The sequence below is a fragment of the Electrophorus electricus genome, chromosome 5, assembly GCF_013358815.1.
Source record: "Electrophorus electricus isolate fEleEle1 chromosome 5, fEleEle1.pri, whole genome shotgun sequence".
Classification (NCBI taxonomy): Eukaryota; Metazoa; Chordata; class Actinopteri; order Gymnotiformes; family Gymnotidae; genus Electrophorus; species Electrophorus electricus.
Genome location: NC_049539.1, coordinates 14,285,390 through 14,297,305, shown reverse-complemented (window position 1 = coordinate 14,297,305; position 11,916 = coordinate 14,285,390). Strand labels below are relative to the sequence as shown.

At 36.7% G+C, this 11,916-nt stretch overlaps 1 protein-coding gene and 1 pseudogene across 1 annotated transcript; both read left to right on the top strand.

Annotated features, from left to right (window-relative positions):
* Positions 1 to 316: 316 nt before the first annotated feature.
* LOC118241446 (sulfotransferase 2B1-like) lies at positions 317 to 3,486 on the top strand. Its single transcript, XM_035526462.1, has 5 exons — positions 317 to 386; positions 1,388 to 1,489; positions 1,615 to 1,820; positions 3,148 to 3,274; positions 3,356 to 3,486. The coding sequence occupies exons 1-5, from the start codon at positions 317 to 319 to the stop codon at positions 3,484 to 3,486; spliced, it is 636 nt and encodes a 211-aa protein (XP_035382355.1).
* A 5,230-nt stretch (positions 3,487 to 8,716) lies between these two features.
* Positions 8,717 to 11,916, top strand: part of LOC113591225 — a 3,758-nt pseudogene continuing 558 nt past the window's right edge.

Below are 11,916 nucleotides of genomic sequence, written 5' to 3'. Positions count from 1 at the left end.
TCAAAGCTCATGTAAATAATTTTTCTAGGACCGCCTTTCTCCAGTTCAGGAACATTTCAAAGATTAGGAACATGCTCTCCTCACATGATGCAGAAATGCTAGTTCATGCATTTATTACTTCAGTACTGGACTACTGTAATGCCTTACTATCATACTGTACTACTAAGTGCCTAAACAAGCTACAGCTAGTTCAAAATGTAGCAGGTAGAGTCCTTACTAGAACTAGAAAATTTGATCACCTCACTCCTATCATAGCTACTTTACATTGGCTCCCAGTAAAATTTCATATTTCACTCAGTATATATGTGCCTTTTTTATGTTGCACTTTGAAAATGCCAAATCAGGCTATAGCATTATTATTATTATATATTATTATTATTATGGCTGTATTTTTGCCTAAAGCATTTGCTGTTTCTGACGACGGCAGGTAGATGGAAGCGAGAGGCAGGTCAGCAGAGAGGTAATCTTTATTCTCCATCGGAAATCCACGATGGGAACACGGAATCTCAAATACAAAGAGTAGAGGGGCTAGTCCTCCTCTAGATAATCATTTATGCGTGGCTTGTCTTGACGTAATGGGACAGCTAATGTGCAGCTCCGTCTCCTCGGATCTAAGGGTAGAAATAGAGCAGAAAGTGAATGGGAAATGGGTGAAAGCAATCCGTAATCAGGGTATTGTGAACGGGGCAGGTGCGATGTGTAGTCCCTAGCAGGGGTGGGCGTGTCTCCCCTGCTAACCGTGACGCTATTTGATGAATAGTTTTATTACTTATCCATTTTCATTGACATGCAGCATGCATCTTGACTGTTGTTAAACTGTTGTTAAACTGTTGTTGACTTGTTAAATAGACATTAATGGATTTTATTTGGGGGGGGGGGCGTGGGGATTACATTGCTCACAGCTTTAAGAAAAAATCCGCGCCACACAGCTCTACACACACACGCACAGAAAACCAGGAAACACAAAAAACAGGAATGACAAAATCAATAACTGCATATTTCAAAAATGTTAACACTTAAAAGATAATGCAGTTACTACTAAACATAATGTCCCAATTTTTTCAGTTTATGTGTCCTTGGCCTCTCTGTCCTGAGAAGTGAAAGCAATGAGGAGGAGGGTCTCTGCGATATACTGTGTACACTCACATTGCGCCACTGAACACTTGAGTCACTGAGATTATTTACATAATCTGTTAACTTTGGCGTAACATATTAATCAATACAACGCAAATTCTAGGCTTGTCAGCTACATGTTAACTGCTTTAGTGGCAGAAGGTATTAACTATTACTTTGAGTGCATACAACTGGCAATGGCATTTCTTCAGATAAACCTTTTTTTTTCCTGTTTTGTGTCATTATGATGAGTGACCAACAATTGTCCCAGAAGTACTTTTTCTACCCAAGTGTGGTTATGACGACAATATAAAGGATTTTAAGACATTCAAAGTTCAAGAGGATGATGTTTTTGTAATTACGTATCCAAAGTCAGGCAAGTAATTATTTAGAATTCCTTTGAATACTGGTGTACAGAGAAAGGTTACTGCTTCTCAGAGCTCAGAGATTCACAGCATGAGGACAAAACATGAACTGTTGTAATATGTTAATATTTCTTAGGTACGGTATGGATGCAAGAGATTATTCCCCTGCTCCTCAATGGAGGAGATTTTACTCCTGTGCAGACCATCCCAAACTGGGAAAGGGTTCCTTGGCTTGAGGCAACTCCTGCTCTGTTCGTGGACAAGATGAGTTCTCCACGGGCTATGGTCTCCCATATGCCTTATCATCTGATGCCTTCCTCATTCTTCTCTTCTAAGGCTAAGGTAAAATACAGTTAGTGAAGACCCTGGTGGTGGTATCAACAGTAACCATGTTGTTCAGTCTTAATTAACTAGAAAACTGTACAAATTATTTCAGCAGTACTTTGTGTTTGAAATCCTGTTGTTTTTGTTCAAATGTGTTAATATTATTAGTTTTCCAATCTCAGAGTGCTTGACGGCTTAATGTTTTTGCACAGATTTTCATTATTACTATTTTTCTTTAGTCCAATGACTTCTCTGACTTCAAAGTTATGTCATTTTGTAAGTTGTTCAACATTTGATACTCACGGAAGTAAACTGCAATTGGCAGTCACATACACAGACCGGAGCATTCCCCATTTCCTGTGCAACCTAGTTACTTCTGGATTTACGTCAGACTCTGTGGTTCCGGGTCTCCTCCCCTTAGTCTCCTGCTGTTCTGAGTTTGTCACTAATTGTAGTCCTATAAACACCCTGTTCTCACGGCTCTTGTTTGTGGATTATTGTTTTGATAAGATATGTGTTTGATGAGCTCTCAGGTTTCCTCGTTTACTTAGATCTCGTTTTTATTCACTCAGTTGTGTTTTGCTATCTTTAATCCTGCTTCCCATTCCTCGCCCCACGTTCATATATATGTTTTCTCCCCGCGCTCTTTGTTTAGTTATCCTTGCTGTTTTGTTCTCTTATTTGTCTAGCTCCTCTTATGTTTGTCTGTTTAGTCTTTGTTCTAGTCAGTATTGTTAGTTTATATCTGTTAATAAACATTTCATTATTATAACCCTTATGTTATGGCATCCTTAGTTAGTTCCTTGCATCATAACATCCAAGGCACCGGTACTTCGCACGTGTGGTAGCCCTCGCTCACTACCCCTCCCGTGTTATACTATGGACAGTTGTAACAAATAATCTTTTCTTTTTTGCCCATAGATTCACGATTCTTGATCTGAATCCTTTGCATAAAATGCACAAATTACAATAAATGTAATTAAATTAAAGCCCTTTCCACTTAAATTAATAAACATATATATATATATATATATATATATATATATATATATATATATATATATATATATTCTCCCCCCACCCCACCCCCAAAAAAATGCACTTAAAAAGGAAATGCCTGACTTCACAAATGTGGGCTCTAAAATCTAAATGTGGGCTCTTAAATAAAAGAGATTCCATTTTAAAAGTTAGCAATGAGATCTTAACATTTTGTAACCATGTGGCTAGCACATCCCCCCAAAAATAATTAGTCTAGCTAATAACACAAAGATGATGTACTTTGGGTCCTACAGCATAAAAACTTTTACACATGCAAATATACTTTTACTCTTTACTTCATCCATAGATCATTTATATTACCAGAGACCCAAGAGATGTCTTGGTTTCCTCTTTTCATTTCCACCGGATGGCCAATTTTCTAGATAACCCAGGAACATTCGAAGAATTTGCTGCCAAATTCCTAGCAGGGAAAGGTGAGAGACTCAAACAAATGTGCTTTAAGTAAATGAGTCTTTGATAAAGAGCACTGGCATGATGTACTACTGTTTTCACAGTGTTTTATGGAAAGTGGGCTGACCATGTAAAAAGCTGGAGAAACCCAGATATAGGAGACAGAATTCTCTACATCAAATATGAGGAGATGATTCAGGTAAGTGTTTCGATTAGGACCATAAAATGTCTATAATATGTTGACTAAACGTTAGCAGGCTACGTGATGTGAAATCAGTTGGTTTGTTTACATAAGACTTGCCATCTTTCATGACAATGTGACAATTCTGGATTTCTTCAGTCTGTTCATATACATTTTGTTATGTTACACTGAGTGCATGAGTGTGACGGTAGTACGGAGGGGGTGCTGAGAAGGAGTATCTTTATTCTTTATAATAACGATCCAAACAAAAGAGAGAGCAAAGAGGCAAGCTGGCTATGCAAAATATCAGCAGGAAAATCGCTGGCAGTGAAACTCCTGGCGCAGAGACACAGCAAAGACAGTATTCCTTGGAGCATCCTAAGAGTGCAGTTGGCAAATGCAGTGGGCTTTAAATGGGAAGAAATGAGGAGAACACAAATGAACAGGTGTGCATGATTAATAGTAGGTGATTGGGTGTGGGGTAAGGGTGGTGTGTGGGTGTCTATTTCAGTGGCCATATCCTTAGGGCAGGGTACCTGGGCCACAGTGACAGCTATATTTGAGATAGATCAAATACTATGGCTTCAATTTGAGCTGGATCCTCACCACTTCTCAGATTCAAATATTTGGTCTGAAAACTGGTCTGGTCTGAAAACCAGATCTGAGAACATATGCATGCAAAGAGGCCCATTAAAGTGGCCCATAATCTAAAGCAGTATTTATTGTAGCTCAGAATCTAATATATGAATCAAACTGTTTATGGACTGTTAACATGGGTTTTGGTTACATGAACTGATTTGAAAAAATTACAAACACCTGCAAGATATAACCAGCCCATCACATGAATTTCTGAGTGTTACTAAGAATAAGTACAGATTGCATTATAAGGGAGGTATCAGCATTACTACAAGCAGAATAGTCAGACCTCAGAGTCTTTTTAGCAGGGGCACACAAGCTGTAGATTATTTAAAATATGTTATTTTGTGTAGTCTTATGTATGGAATGTTGTATTTAGTTCTGTATATTGTAACTATTTTTGCAATATACAACTATGTTGTATGGTTTCACTGACCCAGAGGTAAGTTGTAATGGAGTATGTACTTTATGTGGGCCTACATTTCTGGGTATTTGAAGGGTAATTAATTATAGAATTACAGTCTTACCAAGAAATTGCTGGAGACTGGAAGAATCATTTCAGCCCAGAGTTGGAGGCCAAATTCATTGCAGCCATTAATGAAGAAATGAAGGGATATGGAATTAGATTCTATTGGGATGAGGAAGAAAATGAAATTTCCTTTAATTAATTGGAAAATGATCATAAATCTATTCCAAGTCAATGATAAAAAAAAAACACAAAAAAAAGAAAAGGAAAGATGAAATGTTGAATTGCACATAACAAAATTTAAACAGCAAGCACTAACATTAACTGAATTGAATTGAATTGAATTGAATTGAATTGAATTGAATTGAATTGAATTGAATTGAATTGAATGGAGATTGATAAACCTCATTGTCCCTGATGGGCAATACATTTCTGGGTATTTGAAGGGTAATTAATTATAGAATGTCATTTTTGGAACCTGTTCTTTATAAAAAGAAGCCAGAAATCTCAATGGAAGACAAGTCATTTTGGAACAATAACAGATTATACTCTGGAGACAATTAAACTAGAACACAAAATAGAATGAATCAACATTCTCTATAAAGGAGGTGAAAAAAGTACACAGAACTCACTGAAAATCTTTTCAAATTCCTTAGAAAACCAGAGTTGCTAACCTTTTGAAATCATTAACTAAGTTTTCTATTCAAACCTTTTAGTCACTCTTATCTACATATCAGCTTAAACTTCAATTTATTATATACATTACTTTGTTCTTTTTTTTTCATCGTTGGAATTTTTTCTCCTCACTATTTGTTAGCTTCAGGCCAGCAGAGCAAGTAAACAAGCTTTTTGCAGGACTTTATTCAATTTGGACTAGAATTGTTCAGGAGTCAGATTATCGTAACTCCTTCATTAGAAATATGATGCTTGATTAGAAATATGATGTATTCTTTCAGGAGTAATGGTAGAATAAAACAAAGTTTAAAAAAATGTGGTTTGTTCTTGGTGTAAGCTTTATTTCCTATCAGCATATTCAATGATGCATGGGTGAAAAGAATTTTTCCTATCAGAAAAAATTGAATCAAAGCACACTTATAATTCAAGTTTAATGATAATCAGTCTACCAGTACAAGCCTGTTTCAAACTACAATGAAACGCACTGACATTATGACCAGTGTTTGCTAACCCTATACTATAGATAGGATTAACAAGCGATCAGCTTGAACAAGCCTGGAGTATTTTTTTCTTCAGTCTAGTTTGATTTGTCATGAGAGATGTGATATTTGATGGTCTTCATTCAGAAATAATGGTAACTACTTCGCAGTACATTTGCTACACTTTTGATAATTCAATTGTTGAAAGGCAATCCCCTTAATATAACAAAAGCAATATAACTAACTATAGTTAACTAATAAATAAATCCACTTTAATAAAATAAAGTCAAAATAAATGAAAGCAGAAAAGATGGTCACTGAGGTTTAATTGCTTTTTTTGTAGTCTAAAAAGGTTTGTGAAGTTATGAAGTTTGTGAGGGTGGCAGTTTCAGATTGTGTAAGGTGTAAAAAGAGTCAGTTGAGCTGTGATGGTATGGCCCCTCCACCCAAATGTTTCCCCGTGTGTGTGTATATATATATATATATATTATTATTATTATTATTATTATTATTATTATTATTAAGGAACTAAGAAAGTATAACGCTACTCATATAACCAGAAATCTATGTTTTGTTATATGAATACAAGCCCAACTATTGTGACCAACGTTTAGGAAAATTATGTTTTTATTCACGTACAAGCACAATTGTTTGGGCATGAGGGACATCTGCTCTGGTTTTACTAACTAAACAATAGAAAGTCAGTGTGTCTGAGCCTAGGGAAGCGACAGGATGATACATATGTTTGATAGTAAAAAGAGATCGCATGCAAAGAGGAAAAAAAATTTGCAATGTGTGTAAATTTTAAGAAGCTCTAAACAAAGATGGCTTTAACAAACATGGATACATTAAAACAGTGTTTCAACAATGTTTCATGTCCCTTAAGAAAACGGTGCAGTTTTGTTGTTGCTCAAGGTATTTTAAAACCTGAATTCCGCCTGCTATTATACACACTCTCTGAGGCAAGCTTGCTCTATGCATTTTTGATGGTGCTGCCACTTGCTGGACAAGCGTGGTACCTACAATATCCTTTGCGCAAGTTTTCTTGTGTGATTTTAGGACGACATGATTTGATTAAAGTACCTATTTTTCGGTTAAAAACAAACTATATATAGACCTACATAAGAGCAGAATTTTTGGCAATCTATTGGAAGTGAAGGGAAAATTCTACGTTACTAAGCTACAGTGTGATTGATATAGTGGCAGGAGTTCTGGTGTTTCACAAGTCACTGGACCAGGCATTCCCGAGTGAATAAAGGCGCTACCTCGACAAAACGCCTTTCCTCTGTATCCCGTCATTCATGCCAAGCGGCGAACTGTATTTTTTTATCACGGAATTTACATACACAAGATTTGTTCTTCTCATGACAGCCCCGGGTATTTTCACTCGTTTAAAGTTCAGAATGAGAATTTTTAGTGGTTACATATCCTAAATCCGGCGAATAATTATTTGATTAATTTTTGCTAGGAGCAGTCACATGACACGTGTATATATATACTAATTTTATATTCAGACCACCGAAAGTGTTTGCAAATAAGTGGTCCGTATTTCTGGATGGTCAATAATAATCTGAGTATGCAAATGTAACAGTGAGTGGTAAGGAGGCGGACGCATGTGCTGGGAGGAGCGAGATTTAATAGGGGCAAATCCAAAATCAGGGTCATTAAGGCAGTCCAGGGTCATAGAGCCGACACGGAGAGTACTGGGATACATAACAAAACAAAAACACGAAGGCGAACTAGGGAAGCAAGCTATAACTAAGACAGGGCAAAACTCAGGGCTAGGAAACACAAATACACGCAGCACAAAGAAACAACCCTCAAAGATTCTAACATTAATTCAAACCATGAAACAAACGGTCAAACCTCCAGACAAACAATGAACAGCAACGACCAAGGCACACAGCAGGGTTTAAATACATGAACTAGAAACGAGGGACATGTGTATGCAATCACTGTGAGGACAAAACGAAACTATGGAACGGAACAAAAACACAAGACATGGAAAACATGTACGGGTAAATGGAAGGGACTGATCGTGACAGCAAAAATACTACTTAACTTACCTATTTTAACACCAGCCATGGCATTGCCCATAGTAGACTGAGCACTGATTATCTGGGAACCCTTGAGTTATAATCTACGGTTTTTACATGGAGAATGAAAAGTGTCTTATATACCATGGACTGAAGTGCCCAAAGGAGAGTCACAGTGAAGATAGTTTTAAGTATTTTTGACAACTTCAAAATCAACAATTCAGATGTATTTTGCATTTCTTATCCAAAATCTGGTATGAACCATATAAACTTTTCAAATATCAGTTTGTTTGTTTTTTAAATTTTAATTGTTATGTTATTCCCAGTCACACACAGTGCATTTTATTATTATTATTATTATGGCTGTATTTTTGCCTAAAGCATTTGTTGTTTGATGAATAGTTTTATTACTTATCCATTTTCATTTACATGTTGCATGCATCTTTCCGTTTTATTAAATTTTAAAGAGACATTAATGGGTTTTATTTGGGGGGGGAGGGGGGGGGTTACATTGCTTTTTCACTGCATTAAGAAAAAATCCGTGCCACACAGCTCTACATACACACACACACACACACACACAGAAAACCAGGAAACACAAAAAAACAGGAATGACAAAATCAATAACTGCATATTTCAAAATGTTAACACTTAAAAGATAATGCAGTTACTACTAAACATAATGTCCCAATTTTTTCAGTTTATGTGTCCTTGGCCTCTCTGTCCTGAGAAGTGAATGCAATGAGGAGGAGGGTCTCTGCGATATACTGTGTACACTCACATTGCGCCACTGAACACTTGAGTGACTGAGATTATTTACATAATCTGTTAACTTTGGCGTAACATATTAATCAATACAACGCAAATTCTAGGCTTGTCAGCTACATGTTAACTGCTTTAGTGGCAGAAGGTATTGACTATTACTCTGAGTCCATACAACTGGCAACGGCATTTCTTCAGATAAACCTTTTTTTTTTCTGTTTTGTGTCATTATGATGAGTGACCAACAATTATCCCAGAAGTACCTTGCTTATCATGGACTTTTTCTACCCAAGTGTGGTTATGAGGACAATATAAAGGATTTTAAGACATTCAAAGTTCAAGAGGATGATGTTTTTGTAATTACGTATCCCAAGTCAGGCAAGTAATTATTTAGAATTCCTTTGAATACTGGTGTACAGAGAAAGGTTTACTGCTTCTCAGAGCTCAGAGATTCACAGCATGAGGACAAAACATGAACTGTTGTAATATGTTAATATTTCTTAGGTACGGTATGGATGCAAGAGATTATTCCCCATGCTCCTCAATGGAGGAGATTTTACTCCTGTGCAGACCATCCCAACTGGAAAGGGTTCCTTGGCTTGAGGCAACTCCTGCTCTGTTCGTGGACAAGATGATTTTCTCCACGGGCTATGGTCTCCCATATGCCTTATCATCTGATGCCTTCCTCATTCTTTCTCTTCTAAGGCTAAGGTAAAATACAGGTAGTGAAGACCCTGGTGGTGGTATCAACAGTAACCATGTTGTTCAGTCTTAATTAACTAGAAAACTGTACAAATTATTTCAGCAGTACTTTGTGTTTGAAATCCTGTTGTTTTTGTTCAAATGTGTTAATATTATTAGTTTTCCAATCTCAAAGTGCTTGACGGCTTAATGTTTTTGCACAGATTTTCATTATTACTATTTTTCTTTAGTCCAATGACTTTTCTGACTTCAAAGTTATGTCATCTTGTAAGTTGTTCAACATTTGATACTCACAGAAGTAAACTGCAATTGGCAGTCACATACACAGACCGGAGCATTCCCCATTTCCTGTGCAACCTAGTTACTTCTGGATTTACGTCAGACTCTGTTCTGGGTCTCCTCCCCTTAGACTCCTGCTGTTCTGAGTTTGTCCCTAATTGTAGTCCTATAAACACCCAGTTCTCATGTTTCTTGTTTGTGGGTTATTGTTTTGATAAGATATGTGTTTGATGAGCTTCTTTTCCTCGTTTAGTTAGATCTCGTTTTTATTCACTTAGTTGTGTTTTGCTATCTTCTAATCCTGCTTCCCATTCCTCGCCCCACGTTCATATATATGTTTTCTCCCCGCGCTCTTTGTTTAGTTATCCTTGCTGTTTTGTTCTCTTATTTGTCTAGCTCCTCTTATGTTTGTCTGTTTAGTCTTTGTTCTAGTCGGTATGTTAGTCTATGTCTATTAATAAACATTTCATTATTATATCCCTTATGTTATGGCATCCTTAGTTAGTTCCTTGCATCATAACATCCAAGGCACCGGTTACTTCGCACGTGTGGTAGCCCTCAATCACCACCCCTCCCATGTTATACTATGGACAGTTGTAACAAATAATCTTTTCTTTTTTGCCCATAGATTCAAGATTCTTGATCTGAATCCTTTGCATAAAATACACAAATTATAATAAATGTAATTAAATTAAAGCCCTTTCCACTTAATTAATAATCACTATATATATATATATATATATATATATATATATATATATATATATATATATATATATATATATATATATATTCTCCCCCCCACCCCACCCCAAAAAATGCACTTAAAAAAGCACTTCAGTTGAGCAAATGCCTGACTTCACAAATGTGGGCTCTAAAATCTAAATGTGGGCTCTAAAATAAAAGAGATTCCATTTTAAAAGTTAGCAATGAGATCTTAACATTTTGTAAACCATGTGGCTAGCACATCCCCCCAAAAATAACTGGTGTAGCTAATAACACAAAGATGATGTACTTGTGTCCTACAGCATGCAAATATACTTTTACTCTTTACTTCATCCATAGATCATTTATATTACCAGAGACCCAAGAGATGTCTTGGTTTCCTCTTTTCATTTCCACCGGATGGCCAATTTTCTAGATAACCCAGGAACATTCGAAGAATTTGCTGCCAAATTCCTAGCAGGGAAAGGTGAGAGACTCAAACAAATGTGCTTTAAGTAAATGAGTCTTTGATAAAGAGCACTGGCATGATGTACTACTGTTTTCACAGTGTTTTATGGAAAGTGGGCTGACCATGTAAAAAGCTGGAGAAACCCAGATATAGGAGACAGAATTCTCTACATCAAATATGAGGAGATGATTCAGGTAAGTGTTTCGATTAGGACCATAAAATGTCTATAATATGTTGACTAAACGTTAGCAGGCTACGTGATGTGAAATCAGTTGGTTTGTTTACATAAGACTTGCCATCTTTCATGACAATGTGACAATTCTGGATTTCTTCAGTCTGTTCATATACATTTTGTTATGTTACACTGAGTGCATGAGTGTGACGGTAGTACGGAGGGGGTGCTGAGAAGGAGTATCTTTATTCTTTATAATAACGATCCAAACAAAAGAGAGAGCAAAGAGGCAAGCTGGCTATGCAAAATATCAGCAGGAAAATCGCTGGCAGTGAAACTCCTGGCGCAGAGACACAGCAAAGACAGTATTCCTTGGAGCATCCTAAAGAGTGCAGTTGGCAAATGCAGTGGGCTTTAAATGGGAAGAAATGAGGAGAACACAAATGAACAGGTGTGCATGATTAATAGTAGGTGATTGGGTGTGGGGTAAGGGTGGTGTGTGGGTGTCTATTTCAGTGGCCATATCCTTAGGGCAGGGTACCTGGGCCACAGTGACAGCTATATTTGAGATAGATCAAATACTATGGCTTCAATTTGAGCTGGATCCTCACCACTTCTCAGATTCAAATATTTGGTCTGAAAACTGGTCTGGTCTGAGAACATATGTATGCAAAAGAGGCCCCTTAAAATGGCCCATAATCTAAAGCAGTATTTATTATAGTTCAGAATCTAATATATGAATCACACTGTTCATGGACTGTTAACATGGGTTTTGTTTACATGAACTGATTTGAAAAAATTACAAACACCTGAAAGATATAACCAGCCCATCACATGAATTTCTGAGTGTTACTGAGAATAAGTACAGATTGCATTATAAGGGAGATATCAGCATTACTACAAGCAGGATAGTCAGACCTCAGATTCTTTTTGGCAAGGGCACACAAGCTGTATATTATTTAAAATATGTTATTTTATATAGTCTTGTGTATGGAATGTTGTATTTAGTTCTGTATATTGCAACTATTTTTGCCCTATGTTGTATGGTTTCACTGACCCATGGGTAAGTTGTAATGGAGTATGTACTTTATGTGGGCCTTGCA

Bases quoted from the DNA above. Each gene is read 5' to 3' on its own strand.
- LOC118241446 (XM_035526462.1), top strand. From the start codon at position 317: ATGTTGCACTTTGAAAATGCCAAATCAGGCTATAGCATTATTATTATT. The intron at 1,821-3,147 runs GTAAAATACAGT...CTTCATCCATAG, and splicing joins TCTTCTCTTCTAAGGCTAAG to ATCATTTATATTACCAGAGA. The intron at 3,275-3,355 runs GTGAGAGACTCA...CTGTTTTCACAG, and splicing joins CAAATTCCTAGCAGGGAAAG to TGTTTTATGGAAAGTGGGCT.